The sequence below is a fragment of the Opisthocomus hoazin genome, chromosome 7 (assembly GCF_030867145.1).
Source record: "Opisthocomus hoazin isolate bOpiHoa1 chromosome 7, bOpiHoa1.hap1, whole genome shotgun sequence".
Lineage (NCBI taxonomy): Eukaryota > Metazoa > Chordata > Aves > Opisthocomiformes > Opisthocomidae > Opisthocomus > Opisthocomus hoazin.
In genome coordinates this window covers 518,579-539,858 of record NC_134420.1, presented here as the reverse complement: position 1 = coordinate 539,858, position 21,280 = coordinate 518,579, and the positions used below count along the sequence as shown (strand labels likewise).

General features: G+C 55.5%; 3 protein-coding genes across 5 annotated transcripts; 1 reads left to right on the top strand and 2 right to left on the bottom strand.

Moving 5' to 3' along the window:
* Nucleotides 1-329: 329 nt before the first annotated feature.
* On the bottom strand, nucleotides 330-5,911 carry SIRT3 (sirtuin 3). Of its 2 annotated transcripts, XM_075425044.1 has the most exons (8): nucleotides 5,869-5,911; nucleotides 5,729-5,789; nucleotides 4,743-4,940; nucleotides 4,103-4,335; nucleotides 3,841-3,941; nucleotides 3,467-3,628; nucleotides 2,835-3,044; nucleotides 330-1,229 (listed from the first exon to the last, which is right to left on the bottom strand). In XM_075425044.1, the coding sequence occupies exons 1-8, from the start codon at nucleotides 5,909-5,911 to the stop codon at nucleotides 1,209-1,211; spliced, it is 1,029 nt and encodes a 342-aa protein (XP_075281159.1). In that variant the 3' UTR covers nucleotides 330-1,208. The 2 variants fall into 2 exon arrangements, with proteins under 2 accessions (XP_075281159.1, XP_075281160.1); XM_075425045.1 differs by lacking the exons at nucleotides 3,841-3,941; nucleotides 4,743-4,940; nucleotides 5,729-5,789; nucleotides 5,869-5,911 and having other exon boundaries at nucleotides 4,103-4,191.
* Nucleotides 5,912-6,180: 269 nt separating this feature from the next.
* On the top strand, nucleotides 6,181-15,420 carry PSMD13 (proteasome 26S subunit, non-ATPase 13). Its single transcript, XM_075425042.1, has 13 exons — nucleotides 6,181-6,348; nucleotides 6,706-6,784; nucleotides 7,701-7,735; nucleotides 7,813-7,868; nucleotides 8,226-8,269; nucleotides 8,532-8,618; nucleotides 9,456-9,627; nucleotides 10,100-10,179; nucleotides 10,264-10,389; nucleotides 11,089-11,151; nucleotides 12,074-12,154; nucleotides 13,791-13,907; nucleotides 14,626-15,420. Exons 1-13 carry the CDS (start codon nucleotides 6,254-6,256, stop codon nucleotides 14,719-14,721), a joined length of 1,131 nt encoding a protein of 376 aa, XP_075281157.1. The 5' UTR covers nucleotides 6,181-6,253; the 3' UTR covers nucleotides 14,722-15,420.
* A 2,579-nt stretch (nucleotides 15,421-17,999) lies between these two features.
* On the bottom strand, nucleotides 18,000-20,075 carry LOC142361843 (uncharacterized). Of its 2 annotated transcripts, XR_012764455.1 has the most exons (3): nucleotides 20,061-20,075; nucleotides 19,336-19,548; nucleotides 18,000-18,220 (listed from the first exon to the last, which is right to left on the bottom strand). XR_012764455.1 is itself a non-coding variant. In XM_075425046.1 (2 exons), exons 1-2 carry the CDS (start codon nucleotides 19,232-19,234, stop codon nucleotides 18,122-18,124), a joined length of 906 nt encoding a protein of 301 aa, XP_075281161.1. In that variant the 5' UTR covers nucleotides 19,235-19,269; the 3' UTR covers nucleotides 18,000-18,121. The 2 variants fall into 2 exon arrangements, 1 of the variants encoding a protein (XP_075281161.1); XM_075425046.1 differs by lacking the exons at nucleotides 19,336-19,548; nucleotides 20,061-20,075 and adding an exon at nucleotides 18,428-19,269.
* Nucleotides 20,076-21,280: the final 1,205 nt, after the last annotated feature.

The window sequence follows — 21,280 nt, the reverse complement described above, 5'->3', positions numbered from 1 at the left end:
CCCAGGTGTGACCTCCATCCCCACAGCCAAATGTGGGTGCTGGGGTGATGAGATTCCTGCCCTGTTGCAGGGAAGAGGCTCTGCCCCTCCTGTGATATGCACAGTACAGCTGCCAGGGCGCACTGGGGAAGGAGCAGGACGTCACTGCAGTGCTCGGACTGAGACCGCCTCTCCCTGGGACAGCATTTGCAGGGAGGAAAGGCACTTTTGTGTACAGTTAAAAAGAAGAAATAAAACGCATAAAAAAGCAGGTGAAGAGTAGTGGTGGTGGGGAAAGAATGTGTTCGAACATTGGGGAAGGTGTGAAGTTTACAGAAAAACCCTCAGGCAACATTGGCAAATGAATTAGAACTCTTTATTGTTAAATAATTAACACTATGCTGACTCAGAGGTCTTCCAGCAGCTTGAGCTGGCATTCCTGAACAGGAATGGGGGCAGGCCCCCCCATAACAGAATTTGTCCCCTGATTAGCAGAGATTTCATCTGAAGAATAAACACCACAAGTCTGCAGCAGCTGAAAGATGATGACTAAGAGAAGAGTATCTGAGGAGGAGCTGTGAAAGGAGTTGGTGGGGGGAGCCAGAAAAATCACTCCAGACTGAAGTGATTCTGTCCTGCCTTAAGGCCTGACCTTTGTGGCATTTTTCAACACCTGATCCTTGAAAACCAGGCCCTCCAAGGCTGTGCAGCTCAGAAGGAGGGAGACCCAAACAGCAAGCTGGACACGCACAGCTCAGCTGACACGCTGGCATGAGCCCACGAGCTCCTGGCCACTTACTGGTGGAGCTCTCATGGCTGGACACTGTGGAATGGTGTGCTGATGGGGTGATGGAGCCGGAGCTGTGGAAGAGGAAAGTCTCTCCTAGGGGTGCTAAATGTGGTAAGACAAGGAGGGAGCGGCTCTCAGCAGCTACGTCAGCTGTTCTGAGGTCGTGGGTAGGAAAGCGTTCATGTGCAGAACCAGTTTGCAGCTTGGCATTTGGGCTTCACTCCCTCCAGCTTCCCTTCTGTGTGTGAGGGTCTCCCTGCTCTGCTCCCAGGCTGGCTGGATCGAGCCGTGAGCACCGCTCCTCCCCAGCTGCCAGTCCCGGGAGGATTCGCTGCTGCAGAGCTGGACAGCCTCTTCCATGGCTCCCTGCCATGATCTCCTGCCCAACATCTCCTCGTCAGGATGAACATCGCTCTCCAGCAGCAGGCAGCCAGCTGTCCTATTTGTCTTTTGCATCCAGCTGAAAATAGAAAGACCACACAGACAGCGTTTGCTAGGGTGTTCCAGACCTTAGCCAGCAGTGCTTCCTAGCACCAAGATCCCAGAGCGGGGAGGAGTTTGTTTTTATGCTTCACCACATTTGCGTCGGCTTCATCCATCAGTGACTTAGAGCAGCACAAGCATCAAACCAGGGGCTGGCTGATCTCACACAAAGGCACAATGGCTTGTAGTGAGAAATCAAACACCTGACCACGGGACGAATAATTCCTGTTCATTCCTACTCTGCAATCTGATGAAAGTAAGAACAACCTCAGTGTTAAAACTGGAACTGTGAAGCCAGATTTTTCTCTTGGGTCGACACGTACAGACAGTGTCTGTTAAAAAGACAACTGGCTGCTTACTACGGCGAGCTGGCAGAGCCCTAGGGCAGACAACAGAGCTGTGCCCGCTTACACCAGGGGAAGAGCTGGCCCAGCCCACGAGTCACAACTTCTGCTTAAATGAGAAGTTTAAAAAGTGTTGGATGCCAAATGTGGAAAAACCTTCCCAGCAGGTCTAAAGTAATGTAATAATTAACATCAGCACTAAGCTCAAAGTAATTAAGAACTTGCTCTCCTACAGTTTCCCGCTTCTGAAGATCTCGGAAGATTACAGATGTAAGAATGGCACAGTGAGGTAAATGATCAGCAGGGGAAAAGAGCCAAGTCTTTAGTTAATTCAGTGCTGTCAGGTGGAGCCAGTACCCTCACTCCTGCCTGCTGCTTGTCACACCTCTGGCCACTGCAGCACCTCATTTGGCCACAGACGTAGCACAATTTGAGCCTCCCTTTTGTTACTGCTATTACTCATTTCTCACAACGACCAGAAAAACCACTAGAAATGAAACCAAAGCAATTAAACAAATGTACAGAGGGATTAAAACTCCACTAAGGTGATGCTTGGCTTGCCTCCTGGGTTTGTGTTGATGTGCCATGAGCAACATCACAGGCTCAGGCTCTCAGCCAGGGAAGAAGCGGTGTAAAAAAAACCACCTCCTGAACAGCAGCACCTGCGAGCGCGCCCACTGCCCGTCTGCCCGCTCAGCCGAGCTTTCCAGTCCCCTCGCACGCATCCGAGGGAAGCGCTGCCTGAAGAGGAGAACGCCCATGTTTTGTGTTGCTGAAGTGCAAAGGCGAGTCCTCTGCTGACTTACAAGATTCTGCTGGATTAATCTGATACAGACCACAGAGGGGATTTTCTGGTTGGTCGCTTCCAGCTCCGGGAAGCTGCACCTTCATCTACAGGGCTTTTCAGCCCAAAGCCTGACCTCTTCCATATTCCTGTTTCATCTGAGGCAGGCAGATCCACATCCCCTCCCCTTCTGCACCCCTGAAACATTCAGCAATGCAGCATGCTGCTCTGTCACCTCCACTGTGAAACAGCACTGAGGTTTGTCGGGGCTTTTTTTAACCTTTTTTCACTTTTCTGTGATGCTTTTCTCTGAATGCAGACTGCAAGCATGGCAAGGTCTGTGGTGCAAGTCTAACCCCAGCAAGCCCAAACCTGCTCCCCACGCCCAGAATAACTCCAGCCCACGGAACGAAGAGGCTGAGGGAGGGAGATGAGGCTCTGAGCCCCTTCCCACCTTTTCTTTTTCCTTCTGAATTAGTGTTTGCATCTCTTCAGTCCAGCCCAGCAGCTCCACCAGCTTCTCGACGCCACTGACCACATCCCCCAGCTGGGCTACGTCACTGCAGCGCTGCTGCCAGGCGAAGGGTCCCACGAGATCTCGGTTGATCAGGACTCGGGGCACGGAGCTGCGGACGGCTCCTGCCAGGCTGGCGAAGGGCTCCACCTGAAGGAAGGCAACCCGAAGGAGCAGAGAGAGACAGTCACGCTGCTGAGGGGCACTGCGGGCGTGAACGCGCTGCGCGCCGAGCTTGTGACCACTGTGCTCGACAGTTCTCCCGCTGTGGGCTACGCTACCCCAGCTGGAACAGGCTAGGGGTGCCACCGGTTACCCGGCGGCCTTTCCTCGGGTACCTGTGAAACTCTTGTTCTGTCGGTGGAGAACTCCTTTCCCAGAAGCACACCAGGTTTTCAGAGGGTGTCTCATGTACATGCACCCTGTTTCTTACCCTGCCACCTCAAATTTTACCTCAATAACCCAGTTTCTCACCGCCTTCTCTAAACCTCTCTCCTCCACAGTCCCCCTTAGGCCCTGTTTTCCATGTGCCTTTTCCTGCTTGTGAGCAGGGGTTTCCCTTAGTCCCGGACCTCGAGGGACGTTCCGATGACGAAAAGCAGGTCTGCCATGGGGAAGTCGGTCATGTGCAGGAAGAAGCGCTGCGGGAGCTCCTCGCCAAAGAACACAATGTCAGGCTTGACGACTCCAGTGCAGACGGGACACTGAGGGACCTTGTCTGCCATGACGTCCCCCTGAAGCAAGAGCACCCAACACTCCTTGTTACCGGGCAGTGTTTACCTGCACAAGCAGGGTCAGAACCACAGTGCATCCTCACGGCAACGTCCTGCCCAAGTCTGGTCCCCTCCAACACTACCTCTTGGCCCCAACACTGAAATAACAGGCCTGCAAGGGGCTCTTCTCCTTGCATTAATTTAGGTGTCAATGCCCTGCTGCGCCCACTCACCCTGAAGTCCTCTCCTGGGAACTTCCTTCGACAGACCGTACAAGTGGCAGTGGCAAAGGTGCCGTGGGCTTCCACCAGTCTATCGGGAGGGATCCCAGCAGCTGGAACACAGCGCGTGGGAGAGGACCAGCTCAGCGTGAGGGGACGGCACCAGAAACTCCATGTTTAGCGGGCATTTCCCCAGTCCTGCCTCCTGTTCTGCTTCTCACCCTCGCCTCTTCCCAGTGCTCTGCTCCCAAGAGATGGGGAAGAGAAAACTCACCTCTCTCCAGCCCGTCGATGTTCTGGGTATAGAGGCGCAGGAGGAGCCCTTTGTCGTGCAGGAGTCTCAGGAAATAGTGGGCGTAGTTGGGTCTGTAGTTGCCAGGGTAGAGCTCCTTGGCCAGAGTGAAAAAGGGCTTAGGGTTGACAAAGAAATAGGTCACTTCGAAGATGGCTTCTGGGTAGGGGATGTCGTACTGCTCCAGATTGCTGTAGAGGCCGCTCCCCGGGGACCTGCAAAGAGAGGAGAGCGGGGCTGGCACTCGGAGTGCAGGCAGAGATGCCACCCGCCACGGAGCCAGACCAAGGCACGGCGGAGCGGCCAGCCGGGTCCCTGCTCTTCGCTGGTGCCCGAGGTCGTGCGGAGAGTGCAGCCACAGAACTGAGGCACAGGCGTGACGCAGCCGTCCCGCAGACCTGGGCCGAGGAAGGGCCCCGAGTCTGACTGGTGATGCCAGCCTGCCTCTGCCTGGAGGAGGAGGATGGGCGGGCGTGGAAGCTCCTGGGCCTAGTGTAGCCTGGCACAGGTAAACAAGACGGAAGGGCGAGAGGAGCAGCAGGCACCAGCATCATCCGAGCTGGAGATCTTGGCCCTAACAGCACTGAAAAAGGACAAATGGGGCGATGGAGGCGTTGATTACCTAAAATCCGGGATGCCGCTGGGCGTGCTGATCCCGGCGCCAGCCATCACCACCACCCGGCGACACCGCTGCTTCCGAATGAGCTCTGCCACGTCGTGCAGGGTGAGCTGCTGCTTCCCACCGTCACCTCCCCACCTGCCCGCTCCCAGAACGGCTCTGGCCGCAGCAGACAGAGAGAGGGGCCTGGCCCCTTGGATCCTGCTCGGGACAGAGAGAGAGCAGCGGGCAGCGTGCCGACAGCGACCGCGGCTGGGAGCTGCGCAGAGAGCCCTGCGAGCCGCAGGACTGCGCGCTGCTGCTGAGCGAGGAGAAAGCTTAACCGTTAGTCCGACCCCAGGAGCAGGCACCTTCCGACAGCGATCTAACACCACCAGCTCGCTGGTGCCTCTGCGAGAGGGGGCTTTTGGGCAGGAGGAGGCCACGGGAACCGCGGCACGGGGACTCCCGAGTTTGCTGCTCTCGGGGGAAGGACGAGCGGTCAGGCGTTGGACCAGGCTGCCCAGGGAGGAGGTGCAGTCCCCATCCCTGGAGGCGTTTAAAAGCCGTGCAGATGCGGCCCTTGGGGACACGGTTTGGTGGTGACGGGTGGATGGTTGGCCTTGATCTCAGAGGTCTTCTCCAACCTAGGGCTCGACGAAGGCTCTTTCCTGCGTCCCGATCTTCAAGAAGTTCCTACGTGGGCGATGCGGCCGCCGCGGGACCGCGCTGCCCCGGCTGGCACTGACCTCCTCCGCGCTCCGTCTGCCCGCGGGCTCGGCCGGAGAGCCGCACCGGTACGCACGGCCGCTCCCCGGGCCGTCGGAGCCGGCTGCTGCGGGGCCCGGGCAGAGCCGCCGCGTCCCGGCCGTCCGCAGACGGCGGTCACCGGGCTCCCAGAGCCCCCCGGGGCCCGGGCTCTCGGCTCCCGGAGCCCCCAGCCCAGCGCCGGCTCCCGGGCTCGGCGGCCCCTCCGCCCCGCGCCCGCCGCCCCGCCGCGCCGGGCCTACCTCGGGTGCGGGGGGGGCCGGGCCGGGCCCCCGGGGCCGCGCTGCCGCAGGCTCCGCCACGCTGCAAGAGAGCAGGGTGCCGGTGAGGGGGGGTCCGCTCCCCGCGCCCGGTCCCGCCGCGCCCGGCCCCGCCGCCTCACCCGCCGCCAGCAGCCCGCCGCCGCGCCGCCACCCCCGCTCCATGCCCGCGCCGCCCGCCGCCGTACCGCACTGTCACGAGTAGGCGCGCCCGCCGCGCCGGCAGCCGATCGGCCTCGCCCCCCCCCCCGCCACCCGTTTTGGGTCGTTTCGGGGGGTTTCGGGGGCTGTTTGTTGGCGGAGGGAGGGGCAGGCCGGGGGCAAAGCGTTGCCATGGCTACGGCGGGGCGGCGGGGGGGGGGTCCGTCACCGCGGGGCCTTACGGTACCCAGCGTGCCCCCACGGTACCCAGCGTGCCCCGCGCGGCGCCGGAAGTGAGTGTGCATTTCCGGCGGGCGCGGGCGGCTGTCGGCGTCGCGGCCGCTGTCTCCTTCGCCGGGCGCCGCCATGAAGGACGTGCCGGGCTTCCTGCAGCAGAGCCAGAGCGCGGCGCCGGGCCAGGCCGCCGTCTGGCACCGCCTGGAGGAGCTCTACAACAAGAAGTGAGCGCGGGGCCGCCGGCGGGGCTGGAGGCCGCGTTGCGGGGCTGCGGCCTGGCCCGGCCCCGGGCCGCTGGGCCCCCGGGGGGAGCGGGCCGCTCGCCGCCTCCGCGCTGGGCCGGGGCGGGCGCGGAGCCGGCGCGTACGGAAGCCCGGGGCGTGGATTTCCACGTTGTTCTCCCGGGGGTTGCCGCGCGGCCGTGCCCGGGGGGGCTGGGGGGGTGGGTGTCCGCCCCCGGGGTCGGTTTCTGGTTCGTCTCGCCGCGCCGTCGCCGAGGCGGGCGGGCTCCGCGGGCCCGGGGGTGGATCCGGAGCCGGCCTGACGCGCGGGCTCACCGAATGCCCTTCTTCTTTCTCAAGGCTCTGGCACCAGCTGACTCTGCAGGTTCTGGACTTCGTTCAGGACCCGTGCTTTGCCCAGGGAGATGGGCTCATCAAGGTGAGGCGCTTGGCCCTGCCCAGGGGCCGCATCTCCCCGTCGCGAAGGCGAGCGGGGGTGTGTTTGTGCCAGCAAAAAACGAGCAGCCTGTCGCTTGTCTGTGGAGAGTTACTGAGCTAGGTGAATCCAGCTTTCCGGGGTTTGTGTGCTAAACGTGAGCCTGCAGGGTTTGATTCGCGTATGAAAATTCTGCTGGAATTAAGTGTGTCAATTTTAGAAGCTCCCAAGCATTTCTTGGGTTTCATTCACTTGAGATCTGGGGGGAAAGGGGTGCAGGGGGAGCCTTTTCTTTTCCTGTTTGTAACAAGAGGCTTACAATGCGAGTGTAGGGTGGACTGTCAGGTGTTTGTGAGTGCCTGAAAGCATTCGGTGGGTGGTTTCAGCCACTGCCTGGGAGCTTCCTCCAGTTATGGAGATTAACGGCATACTCAGCCCAGAGTCGCATGTTGTCTGTATGCTGCGAGTAATCGTGTACTTCTGCTCTCCTTGGTGTTCTTAGGTTAAAATTCAGTTTCTTAGGAGATAGTTGCTGCCCTGATAAAGAGCTGTGGGTTTCTAGAGACGGTCTCTCTTCCGAATGTGTGCAGAGAGGCGTTTGAAAGCTTTGGGCCTGTGCTTGTTGTACGGCGATAATTGAAGCTGTGCTCCCGGCCAGCTCACGACAGGGGCGGGACGTGTTGTGGTACTTGCTAGTGTGTGAGTTTTTGAATCACTCCTTGCAGCTGGAAGGAGACTGCAGAGATAGAATTATCTACAAGGAGCCATTTTTGGCTCCTGGATTCTGTGGTGCGTAGGCATTTCTGTGTTGGGTGCCCACTGCAGGGTTGGGGAAATGGGTTGGAATACAGTGAAAAGCGAGTGCTGTAGCTGAAAGGAAATATCCTTTTGCCCTGACTGTTGATCTTTGTGCCTACAGCTTTACGAGAACTTCATCAGTGAGTTTGAACACAGGTGAGTTTGTTTGCCTGCAGCTTTTGGGTAACCGACTGTTGACTGAGACTGCTCTGACAGGGAGCTTTTTGTTCCAGGGTGAACCCCCTGTCCCTGGTGGAGATCATTCTTCATGTAGTCAGACAGATGACAGGTAAGTGTCCTTGCCTGGTACTTATGGTACTTTTAGCGACTGATGCCGGTGAAACTTCACTAGTTAATAGTAGCTAAATCGTCAATGTTAAGCTATTGTATTTCTGGTGTATTGAAAAAGGAAAGCACTAACTCAGAAAGCTTAAATAATTACTGTTACGTGGAATAGCGAGTCTGCTGCTTTGCTAGAGAAATGGCTGGTGAGCACAAAGCCCGGCCTACGATAGCAGTAAGCTATAGAAAAAATATATTCTAGTCTTTGTGAATCCGGTAAAAGGATATGTTTCTACAGTGAGATTTAGTTCTGAGGGAATTCCTGATATTGCTGCTTTTTTTTCTCCCCCTGTCTCTGCTTCAGATCCCAATGTGGCCCTTACTTTTCTGGAAAAGACTCGAGAAAAGGTATTTTTGAAATCGCTCTTTCTGGTAGTCCACCTACAGGAATCGTTTTGCGTATGAGCGTATATGGTATAGCTGAAGAGGCAGATATGTGTGTGTTGAGACTTAGGCTGGAGAATACCTGCTCCTTTCCTCAGTGATCAGCTCTGTGTTTTAATGCAGGAACACGGTCGCAAATGAGATGCAGCCAGCACAGTCTGGTTTCGAGAGTCTGCCTGGCTGCAGGGGTAACGCTGTCTGAACACGTATCTTTGTGTGACTGCAGGTGAAAAGCAGTGATGAAGCTGTCATTTTGTGTAAGACAGCCATTGGGGCACTCAAGCTGAACATCGGAGACCTGCAGGTCACCAAGGTGAGGCGATGACGCGAGCGGTTCGAGCGCTCGGATGGTTTGGAGCACCGCGCCGCACTCCAGCAGTTCCTGCAGCATGGGTGTGCCTCTGCCTGTGCTTCCGTTTTGAATGAGAATTTGACAAATTTGCGGCTCCTGGGATTTCCAGGAGGACCTGTGGTTCTGCTTTGCATCTTAAAAATGCGTGTGTAGTGCTTACAGCCAGATCTCTGAAGTGCTGATAAGGGTCTGGTGCGGGTAGCCTGTGGGGTGCCGTTGCTTGTGGGTGGCCCGCGGCTGGTCGCTGCAGCTGCTGGTGTGCGCAGCTCGGAAGAGAGGGGAGAAATACCGTGACGTTTTCCAGCTCTTGGCAGCTTGGAGGGAGTTCAGCAGTGTGTATGCTGTTTGCTGCCAACTGGATTAGCGTGTCGTACCCTGTGCTAAGTGTTTGGTTTATCTCTTGGCTGTTTTTAGAACCATCTCTTAAAGCCAGGATGAGTTTCTTTTCATGTAGTGCAGCTCTGTCTCTTAGAGCAAGTATGAAGTTTGGTGGGTTTGGTGGCGATAAGCGTGTTTAAAGCATGTGTGTATAGTTATGTATAGAAGTATAGCTGCAGGGTTGTGCTTTGGGTGGTTGTTTTTTACCCAACTACTATGCGAAGGGAGAATGCCATTACTTGATTTTTAATACTGTGCTAGTGGCTTTGGCTGTGGTCTCATCTGCTTTACTACTGAGTGGATATTACTCCTGGACCACACAAGAATGCTGTAGCCCTTAGTGGTGAGCCAGAAGGCCGGGAGCACAGGGGTGTGAGGTGTACCTTTGCCTGTAGCTAACGGGTTTTTGCCCTCCTCTAGGAGACCATTGAGGAGGTTGAGGAGATGCTGAACAATCTCCCGGGGGTGACTTCAGTTCACAGCCGCTTCTACGATCTCTCCAGCAAGTATTACCAGACGATTGGGAACCATGCCTCTTACTACAAGGATGCTCTGCGCTTCCTGGGATGCATCGATGTTAAAGATCTGCCGGGTAACTCCTCCTTTGCCAAGCGTAGAAACTCCCGGTTTTCATTTTCGTTTCATCACTTCAGTCTAAATAAATTCACTGGCAGAGAATGGGTTTTCTCAATGTCATTTTGAACCTGCTGTGGTTGGGCCAGGATCTGGCTTTGCAGAGGAGGAGCCCACGAGAGGAATGGCTGAGAAGGGTTCTGCTCCTGAGCTGCGCTGAGGCGATGGGCGGAGGGAGGTGACCCGCCAGCAGGGACAGTTTGTTCTCGTTCCCAAAAACCTTCGCTGTGATTCTAACAAGTGGCTCTGTGGTGCTGCTGCTGTGGCACTGCAGGCTGCTGAATTTCAGGCGGGGGAGAAGATGGGAGCAAGGGCTGAGAATGATTTGATACTGGCACCAAGGAGAGGGAGGGGTTGATGGGGCTTAGGCTGCTGCTTCATCCAAACTGTTTTTGTTGTTTTGTGTTTTTCCTGTGGGTTTTCTTTTCCAGTATCAGAGCAGCAGGAGAGAGCCTTTACCCTGGGACTGGCAGGGCTCTTGGGAGAAGGCGTTTATAACTTTGGGGAGCTGGTAAGTTGGCGCTGCGTTGCTTCACTTGTGGAGTATCATGACCTGATTTTACCCTGATAACGCTGTCGTGGCTGGTTTCTGCAGCTCATGCACCCCGTTCTGGAGTCCCTGAGAAGCACTGATCGGCAGTGGCTGATTGACACGCTCTATGCCTTCAACAGTGGAAATGTCGAGACGTTTCAGGCTCTGAAGTCGGCGTGGGGTCAGCAGGTGAGCGAGCTGCCGTGTTGATGAAGGCCTAGGCTCAGTGCTTGCAGAGGACACTTGGATTCTGTGGGCCTTTACCTTCAGAATTCCCGACTCTGCACTGGTATAATTATAATCATAGCGTAGAAATCTTTCATCTTGATACATATCATTAATTTTCCTTTGGCTTCCCTCTGTGTCTGGCCGATTGAAAGAAGTAAAGAGAAATCCCTTGTGCTCCAAGGGGAAAGCAAGCAGCAACGTCGTGCAGTTCTGCACAGGAAGATAATCTCTGATTTAATTTCCATAATGCCATTCGCTCCTAGTATGAAACTGCTTCCAATGTAAAGTAGTGGTTTTCCCTTGTGCTCTAGGAAGTTTGAGGAAAACAGTGGTGCTGGATATTAACTACGCTGGCTATAGCAGGAATTATTGACATAGCAGTAATTTACAGGTCGACTTGCACCTCCGCATGTGCAAGGCTGTGGCCTCTGATAAAGGGTTGCCTCCCTTGTGGAGCGCTGCGTTTAACTGTGTGGTTCTTACTGTTTGTTGTACAGCACCTTCGCCAGGTACTGGTTGGGTTGTAACGGGCTCCTCCCTCATAAATGAGGGTAGTGGGTCCCCATGGGGCTTACTGCTGTGGGTAGCAAGCTGTTCTCCCCCGGGGGGCTTGGAAAAAAGCAATAATGAACTTATTTGTTGCATTTTATCCTCTTACAGCCGGATCTTGCTGCAAATGAATCACTTCTGCTGCAGAAGATTCAGCTGTTATGTCTTATGGAGGTGAGCTGAGAACCGTGATGTGTTAAATGTGGGAGATGGAAAGGGACTGCTCCAACTAGCTTTTTGTTGGTGGGGCAGCGCTGTGAAATGCTCTGTTCTTTGCTGGGCGCCTGCCTTCCCTCTCTCGCGGGGGTAAATGGCAATGGCTGGCTGCGGGTGGGGCCTCTAGGTGGTGCCGGAGGGCAAGTACTGCTCTGGCCTGGGCTTTCAAGGGTGGGCTCTTCCCGGCAGGGTGTGGAAGTGGGGAAGGCGAGAGCAAGCTTTGTATCTTGAGGGTCGTGTCTGAAATAACTCGTAGAGTATGTTCTTGCATACCAAAGATTTCTAAAACACGCTTAGAATCTTAGTTTCCTAAGGACTGAAAATCCTTTCCCCAGTAGGTAACCCTAAACGTTTAAACAGTTTCTTTCCTGTCGCTGTGTCGTTATCAAATAATACTGGTGTATCAACCTCTCTGGCCCTGGATCTTTTGCAAAAACTTAAATGCTGAGTTATCTGGAGCATAATGTATGTTTATACACACCCACATTCTAATATGTGTGCATGTTAATGCATATATGTATTCCACCTCTAGTGTTTTACTGCAAACGGGTTTTACCAGCTATGGGTACTCTTTTATCTGGGGTGTTTGATATGCACGGAGACGTTTCAGCACAGATTGATCTGCTTTAGTTGGAGATTGTTTTGTGGCCTCAGATATCAGCTGCTTGGAGCAGCAGGGTGTGTGTGGAGAAGAGAGGGGTACAGCTCCTTTCTGATGGCATAAATGTGTTTCTCTTCGATGTATTTTGATTAAATATGAGAAATGCAGTTACTGCTGCAGACAGGGAGCTCAGCAGAGCAGCATGAGGGAAGCTGTGCACACTGCTGGAAAAAACTAACACAATGTGGGATTTTTTTTGTTCTGTTTACTTGAATTCAGATGACTTTCACCCGACCAGCCAATCACAGACAGCTCACTTTTGAAGAAATTGCAAAGAGTGCCAAAGTCACCGTGAATGAGGTGAGTTCAGGTTTAGACAAACTTAGCAATGCCAGAGTTGTGAAGCTCTAGAGGTGCTGGATAGACCTGCTCCCCCAGGTGAACTCTAAGCAGAAATGTTCTCTCCTGTTTTTGTGCATTTGGAGAACTCTTTTAAGAAGGAGTTAACTGCTTGGTGCTCGTGTTTCTTGGTGAATAGCTTTTTGAAGATTCTTCATCATTGTCACAAGTTGGAGGAGCGCTCTGTAGGTCATCTGCTGCCACTGGCTCTTGAAAGCAGGCCTTTGGATTAGGTTATGCGGGACCCTGCCAAGCTGTTGGGACTATTTCCAGCGAGGGGAAGTGTCACTGATGTTGAATTTTTCTCGTGGTGAAGGATTTTCTGCTGTTATCCAGATGGAATCCCCGCTGAAGCAAATCCTGCCTGTGGTCTCCTGTCCTTTCACTCTGCGTCCTTGTGATAATAGTACCTCTTACCTTCCATGTTAGTGCCTTTTAGGTGCTGGAAGACTGATGAGGTATCCCCAAGCCGCCTCCTATCTAGGCTGAACAGATAAAATTTCTCCATACCATCAAGTTCTCGGCCCCCTGATCTCGGTGGCCCTCTGCTAGACGCTCTGCAGTTGTGCAGTGCCCCGCTTACGCTGAAAGGGGGTGATGCCAGACTGGGGCACGGTGCTGTGGCTGTGCTCCAGGTGCTGCGTGCAGCCATTGCATCCCTTGGTCTGCTGGCTGTGTTCTTGCTGATGCAGACCAGGACACAGCTCCGCTTGGTTGCTGCAGGGGCAGACCCGTGGCTTTTGCACAGTTTGCTGTCCCCCCCCACTCTGCTGAGTGCGTTCGGAGCGTACCGCAGCCAGGCAGACCTCTGTGCTGGGGATCGTTGTGTCTCGGGTGCAGGACTCCACGCTTATCTTCACTGTACTTCGTGTGACTCCTGTTAGCCCAGTCTGTCGAGCTCTTTCTTCGTAGTGGCTCTAATTTCCAGCACATCTACCTCTCCCTGCCACGTTGGTGTCATCTGTGAAACTGTCATCCACTTAGCTTAACGATAAGGAAATGGTATCAGACCCAGTATCAGCCCGAGGAGCGCTGCCCCTGACCAGCTGCCTGTTCACAGTCAAGCCACTAACCACTACCATCTGAGCTCGGTAGGTTAGCAGATTTTCCACTCCTCGTGGGCCTGCTGCCTGCTCTGTATCTTCCCAGCGTGTCAACAAGGATGTGGTGGAGGGTCTTGTTGAGCACTCTGTTGTAAGAAGGGTGCAGGGCACCCACAGTGCTCCCTTTGACTCCTGAACAAGGTATTTCATTTAAAAAGGCAATCATGTTGGTTGAGCACATCTCACCCGTGGTAAATCCGTGTTGACTTTTTCCAAGTACCTTGTCCTTCCTTGGGATTTCAGAGAACAGAAAGGAAATCCTCTCTTAGAAGAAAAAAAAAAAAAAATATCCTGTGTATTTAGAGGTCAAGTCTCAAGGCAGAAGTAAAACCTAAAAGAGGATGGATGTGAGAGAAGCTGCATCCGCTTTTGATTTTGATGTGTGTAGTAAACAGTCTTCCACAAGCTAGTGCCATTTAAAGCTTTTATTTGTCTTGGGGGAAGCTGGGTGATTCTCAATTGTTTCCTTGAATTATCTCTTTTTTTATTTTTAGGTGGAACTGCTGGTGATGAAGGCGCTCTCGGTAGGCTTGGTAAAGGGCAGTATTGATGAAGTCGACAAGAGGGTGCATATGACATGGGTACAACCACGCGTGTTGGATTTACAGCAGGTGATGACCTGCTTGAATATTACAGCAGTACTAAGTTTCTTTCTTGTGTGAGGTGACCTGGAGGTTAAAATAAGGACTGTGAAGGGTCGCTGTCTGAGAGCTAGGCTCCGTGGTGCTTACTGAAGATGCTCAGGGAGCGGGGAGGTCTGTCAGCTTTTCCTCGTGCCTTTTTACGTTGCCGCCTTTAGCTCTTACCTCGGGTGCGTGGCACGTTCTGTGTCTGTGTTTTGCAGTAAGTAGTTACAAACCTCCCGGGAGATAGGCTAGGACATTAGTGACGCTCCTCTTCCAAAAGCCACGCAGGCCACCATACAAGACAAATGCTGTGGCTGCGTTTTCCAGAAGGACGCAGACATCTGCGTGGCTGCTTCAGGCCTAAAGGCGTGAAACAGAACCTTGGAGTTTCTGGGTCGGAGGTGCCACACTTGCCTTGGGAAGAGAGAAGTTCAGGGTGCTAAAGGTGAAGGTGCTGAAATTCTTTCATCCTTGTAACGTTTTAGGAGACTGAAAATCAGTCTGGAATACAGCTGCAAACAATTCCTTTTGTGCATTTCAGTTTAAAAGCTGCCACTTTGATGGTAGAAGATGTTTAGTAGCACCTTTTCTAGATGTGTGGGGTTTGAGAAGTTCTTTGGCGTCTCGGGTGTTTGTCCTCAGAGGTGGAGATCGGCATTTCCAGCTGTCGAGGCACTGAAGTTACTGTGGGCTTGCCTTGCAGATCAAAGGGATGAAAGACCGCCTGGAGTTCTGGTGCACGGATGTGAGGAGCATGGAGATGTTGGTGGAGCACCAAGCTCATGACATCCTGACATAGAGGACCTCGCACTGCCCCTGGGAGAGTAACTTCTGCTGCCGCTAGCAGCACTCAGACCACTGACTCTGTACTGCAATATCTCGAAGGGGGGTGGGTGGGCAGAGGGGAGAGCAGCTCTTTGACGCTTGTTCGGAGGAGTACGTGGCCTTTCGCTGCGTAACCCTTTGGTGCTTGGAGTCAAGATTTCCCTACGCGCTAACATTAGTGGCACTCGCCGTGAGGGCTCACGTCCTGCGCTCGTGAGAGGAGGACAAGGGCTCCACAGCGGTTCCTCTCTCCGCCTCGTTATCGGGCTGTTGTGGGAGGATGTGGTGCAGGTTGCATGCTACGGGAGCGGAGGCTGTTTTCTGGGTGGAGGGGTGGCAGAAGCTCCGTTACGAAAACGCGCTGGAGAGGTGCCTGGCCGTATGTGGTAGTACTGAGTGGTGTTGGCCTTCGGGGGCACGACCTTCCGGGTGCCCCCGGCCCGCAGCAGCCCCAGGGCAGCATTACTGAAACCATCTTCTGCTTGTGCCCTCTCTCCGAACCCCTCCTCCTCATCTGCAGTAGAGGGAGTGTTTACTCCATCAAAGGGTTTTTTCCAGGATTACCGTTTAGTGGATGTGTTTTTATATACTTTTGGGGGTCATCGTCTTTTACGAACACTTTGTGCTGAAGTGAGGTGCAGCAGTATTGCTGGAATAAACTTCTCTGCCTTCCCTTTTCTGTAGTTCTGTGTTTGTCGTCTTCGTAACTTGCAGTTGAGCCTCTGGTCCTCGCTTCCTTTGAAGCCTCGCGTTACAAAACCCCTCTGTCCGAGAGCGATACGGATTTAAGCGGTCTGTTAATCACCAGTGGAATTAGCATCTCACTCCTTGGCCTGTGGTACCTTGGTGTGTACTTACTGTCAAGTTCCTTTCTGTTGTGGGGAGCGGTAGTCCGGGTGCCTTTTCTCGGGTTGAGTAAGCATTGCTGACTGGAGAGGCCGAAATAAGGCCTGAGACAACAAGTTTTTATTCTGCTTTTGCCTCTTAACGACTGCTGCTTCTGAAAGCTTCCTGTAATGCAGTTGTTTTGCCCTGCTGCTGCGGATGCCCGTGTAGGGACGAAAGATAATTGCTCACCCTGAGAGTCTGAAACAAATGCAGGTCTGAGCTGGGGGCTGGCTCCGAGTGGCCATTTGGATGCGTGGTGCTCGTAAGGAGAAGGCGGTGATGGCAAACCGCGCGGAGGGTTGTTACGGGAACTGGAAATGGGCTGGAGCCGCGGTCGCGTACCTGGCCGAGCTCCTCGGGGCGCAAGTGCTGCTGCCAGCGTGTCCGCGGTCAGCGCTGGCTTCGCAGCGCCGGGTTGAGTACGGCTGCGATTCCAGAGCTCTGCTGACCAGCTCGGGTCTGGTGTCGCGCTAACAAACTCTGCTACTGGGGTTTTGATACTTTGCATCCTTTGGCCAGTTTGCTGTCTTGACTCCGAGGGTTTAGTGCCAGCAGTGGGAAAAAAGAGAGCACATGGCTGATGCTCGACTGCTCTGCAGGTGCAAAGGTGCCTCAGGCAAGGGAGACCTCAGCATTTGAAAAGCAGTAGAGAAGTCATACTGTCAGACCCTGTGGTCACCCTCCACCCTTCCGCCCAGAATCAGTTCTGGCCGAAGTTTCTTGCTGGTGTTGGAGCCGTCCCGTGTGGAACGCCTGCCCTGCCCAGCCCGTCAGTCCTGGCGTTTGGCTCTGCCCTGCTTAGCTCAGCTGCTGGAGCGTGCGCTGGACCACGCTGTTCTCTCCTCCTGCGGGCTGCAGTTTGACCTTCCCTCCATGCTTCGTCTTCTCTCCCAAAGCTCGTGCCTGGTGTTGCTTCTACCGGCTTCAGAAGAGCGTGTAGAGGAGAGAAGCGTTCTGGTCAGGGAAATGCCTCCTCTATTTCATGGCTAAGGACAGGAAAAAGGCTGCGTAAAGTACAACCTGTGTAGCAGTGTCGTGTCACTACGTGTTGGGAGTGAATGAAATGCCAACCCTGCGGCAAGGCTGATGCGCCCAGAGGAGCGTCAGGAGACCCTGGAGCGTTGCTGCTGAGCGGCGCTGGAGCCTGCTCCTGGAGCAACGTGTGTGGAGTTTGAGCCGCTCGCTGGGGTGGGAAGATCTGCAGCCTAAGGGAGTTCTGACCGTTGTTTCGGAGGCTTTTCTGAGGTATCTGGAAGCAGTAGTGATGGAAGGGATCATAAGAAACGTGAAACTATAACAAAGTAGCTTGAAGGATATTTCCTAGTTGTTAGTATTTTTTTTTTTATTATTGGTTTGTATTCCTGCATAGATCCTGATTTAATGCAGTAACAGTTGTGCTGACCTCTGTTTCTAATTGACGCCTGAGAATGGAGTGGATGCAGATGTGAGCTATCACTTTGAGTCATCAGAACCTTGGCATAACAGGATAATTAAAACCCAAGCAAGTCTTGGGCCGCGGTGGATGATTGGGCTAGCTGCAGGATAAGAGACTCCCAAGGAATTCCTCTCCCGACAGCTCGGCCTTGGGAGGGCGGCTGCACCGAGCTCCAGAGATAAGGAGGCACCAAGAGGGCAATGAGACCAGAGCAAAACAGCCTGGAAGGACGTGGCAGGCGTGATCTTGGAACTGAGTTTGCACAGAAACAAAGGTCAACCAGCGGACACCGTGATGAGGAGTACGAGCCTTCATCTGAGGACCCCCGAGGGTGGGAGGTGCCAACAGACATGCGTGAAAGATGTTAACGTATGCTAATTAGTTCTTGGGAAAGCCATGAATATGCTAAGCATGTCTCAGAAATAGAATGAATATTGTGATTGTATTTAACCTGGACTGAACAGGGCATTTGGCGCACACGTCCGGAGGGGAGGTCCCCGTGTGCCCGGCGCCGCCGTGGGGGATGCCCGCTGAGCAGCACGCGCTGAGCCGCGCGGTTGTTACCGGAGCTTCGAACCAGTAGTTGCTGCCCAGGCCTTCCTGTGTGGGGCCAGGTGCTGGCTCTTTGCTGCCCTAACACAAGTAACTTGGGAAATCTGGTGTGCGTCTGGGGCGTGGAGAGGTTCCTTGTGCAGGGAGAAGCCGGATGTCTGGCACCCGGCCGGCCGACTGTTTTAAATGTCACAGCCTGGAGTATTTTCTAGCTAGGAGTTTACCTCTCTTTTGGCTCCTTGCTAGCGCTGCGAGCGGTGCCGTGGTGCCTGCGCTACGCTTCGCTGCCTGCCTGCTGCAGACCCGTGAAGGAACGCCAGCTGTCCGGATCCGCTCCCGACGCACACGCACGTGGCTGAAGCAAAACCAACAAGCCGTTACGGCGAGTGCGAACGCCATCTTTAATGAACAAGCTCGGAGGGTTCCTTCCGGCGCGGATCCGCTCTGTGGCCTTCGCTCATACTTCTGCTTTCGGCGGGGCCCGCGGCGTTCTTGCCCCTTAGTCTGATCTGCTCTTGTAGTGCTCCACGTGCGCCAGGATCCAGGCTGTCGGCAGCAGGAAGCACGCGGACATCACGGAAAACGCGATGACTTGCTCCTGCCGGCGGGAGAAGAAGAAGCAGGAGAGTCAGTGGGACGCCCGCGCTATGTGGGGGGTTCCAGCCCCGCGGCTGTCAGATGGACGCGCCTCGGGGCTGGGGGAGGGAGACTGGGGTGAGCACGGCAGCTTCCACCAGCGGTGGGCCAAGCGGGGTGCTTCCCCGTTTGTTTCCGTCGCTCCGTGTTTCTCTGTCGTGATACTCGCTGGGAAACCGGAGCAGCTCGTGGCCTTCGTCAGCACCGAGGTTTGGGCTCGCAGCGTGTCCCGGAGCAGCTGTGCCTGACTTTCAGCTGACTTTGAGGTGTAACTGCAGCCAGCCTCTTCTATTTCTGGCGCACCAGGGCAGCGCTTAACCCCTTGCACTGTCACCTTTATTGCTTTTTTCTGTTTGGCTGTAAAAAGAGTCTCCCGGCTTGTGAAGTGCAGTGGAAAGGCAGCAGGGGGTACACACCAAGCGTGGGGTGGAGGCAAAACCCAGCCAGGGTTTCTGGTTGAAAGCTCCTTTTCCCAAGCTCGTTTCACCCAGCCTGGGAGGGTCTCGGTGCCGGAGCGGCTGCTGGTTTGGTGGGGACCAGCCCCGGGGGGAGGAATGACAGCGGGACCTACAGGCTCTGGCTCTGCGGTGACAGCGGAGCCCGTCCTTGCCTGCGGGACGCCCGCTTCGGGGTGAGTGTCCCGCGGCGGTGGGGGGACAGGGCCCGGTCTGTCCCGCTGCTGGCAGGGTGCCTCGAGGGACTGCCAGCGCCGTCGCTGAGGTCCTCGAGCTGCCCCAAGGCTTTGCCCCCCCTGGGGACACTCTGCGCTACAGGGGACCCCCAGCAGGTACCCTGAACCCCAAAGATTAAAAAAGGGGCTGAAAGGATAAAACAAAATGGAAGCAAGAGCCCGAGGGGGGGAGCAGGGTGTGCACCCCCCTGTCTGGGAGCAGCCCGGAGCTTGCACTGCTCTGGGGCCACCTTTCCTCCTTTTTCCCCCCCCTGCCCGTTTGCTTTTGCTCCCAACAAAGATCATTTGGCTGTAACGGGGGGGGTTGTGCCCCTCCGAGCAGTGTGTCCCCGGGAGCAGGTAACCCCCCACCCCCCGTTTCTTTTCAGCCACCCCCAAGTACTCACAGCAGCAGAGAGCGGGTGCTCGGGCGGCTTGGAGGTGACGGGGGCCCGGGGGACGCGCAGGACGGCGGCCAGCAGCCGGGAGCCCCGCTGGAAGCCCCGCATGGTGCTGGCGGGCGAGCCTGCTGCTGTCCCCGCTGCACCCGGGCGGCAGCTGCCCGGCGTCACCGCTGCCACCACCCCTCGGCACGCGGCCCGGGGCTCCGCAGCGGGGACCTGTAAAGGGCAAGGTTGTCCCAAGTTGGTCACTGCTTAATTTTCTTTTTTTTCCTTCCCTTAAGCATTGTTTGTTTGGTTGTGTTTTTACCTCAGCAGCACCCAACTCCCTGCACCTCGGAGGTTAAAAACTGTGTGCCCAGCCAGCAAGGTGGGACCCCTCTGCGATGCTCGGCTGGAGAGCAGACCTCTTCTCCCGGGCTTGTTAAAATTTATAACACTCAAAACACAATATACTTTTTTTTACGCTGTTGCAGATGTGATGCTGGATCTTTTTTGGCTGATGGCAGTGAGCAGGACCTTGCTGATCCCACCACTGGCGACAGCTTCTCTGTCTTCCTTTGCGGCTCAGAGTTGGTGCAGGCTCCGACCCACCTATGCCCAGGCCCCCCCTTACGTGGTGGTGCCCATCCCACGAGCCCGACAGCCACGGACCCTCTAAGGAGCGGACAGACCCGGTGCCAGTGCTTGATCGGGTTGGGCTGCAAAAGCAGCTTCCAACTTGCCCCGACCTGAGAGCAGAACTGGCCAACAGCCTCGAGCCTGGGCGTTGTTCCTCCGACGTGTGGATGCTCGTCAGCAGGAGAAGTGGTGCCCTTTCACCTTCAACGTGTGCCTGCTTCGCTGAATAACCCACCCGTGTCCTTCTGTCCCTTCAGAACAGCTCTGCGGAACGTCTGCCAGGGTTTGAGCGGACCTGCTCGGAGTCAGGAATGCCACCTTCCCCTCCCTGACTCTCCTTGCAGCTCCTGGGGCTCCGTGGTCGCAGCAGGCTCTTCCGCGGGGTGAAACTGGGTCTTGTCGCGAGGTCAGAGCTCTTTTCCCAGAGCAGCTGTCTTGGGAAGGTGCAGGTTTGTACCTTAGAAATGGCACGGTGGGCTGCACGGGCCGTGGCTGGCCAAGGATGCATTGGAGGGCCTCGATGAGGGGCAGAAGCCCCCAGACCCAAATAACAGCACTGGATCAGTGGCTGCTTGGACACCACGTGGAGAACTTGTGCGGGGCAGGAGCTAGAACTGCCCAGCGATTTCTGTGGCCGGGGTCCCTCTCCGGAGGCACCCAGCTCGAGCTGTTTTACACTGCTGGACCACTCGGTAAACTCCTCTGGTGATGCTGTGTCGGAGACTCAGCTTTGGGAAACCCAGGGTCGAGCCTGAGGGATGAGGATGAGGATGCACCCGAGAGTGAGTGGGGAGGGGAGGAGTGGAGAAGGGGCACCCATGGGTTCCCCTGAGTCGCCCGCTGCGAAGGGACCCTGCTCCCGGCAGTTAAAGTCTCGGCTGGTGGCTGCGACTCCTTGGGCGGCGTGTGGCTGCTCAGGCCCGGGGCCTCCGAGGTGCCGGCCTCTGCCCTCGCCTGGACCTCGGTGGCCGGTGAAGATGAGCGAAAAGGCTCAGTTAACCCCGCTGCAGCGAGGTGTGAGTTCAGATCCTCGAATGCAGAAGGAGCAGAGCGGGGAGCGGGTACTAACGGCCAGGCTCTGCACTGCGCTGCTCCTTGGGGTTTCTCCGTGGCGTCTCCTGGGTGTCTGCAGTGTTCGGGCTGACCCACAGAGCTTCTGCCTCTCCGCTGCTTTCCTGGTGAGTCTGGGAAGCTGGCACAGGAGAGCTCTTTGACCCTTTCCACCCCTTGTTTCAGTAAGGAATGCGTACGGCAGCTCTTTTTCTTAACCCGCACACGCTTTCTGCTCCTCCTCCTCTTCCTCAGCTTCCTCCCTGGGTGATTTCTGGCG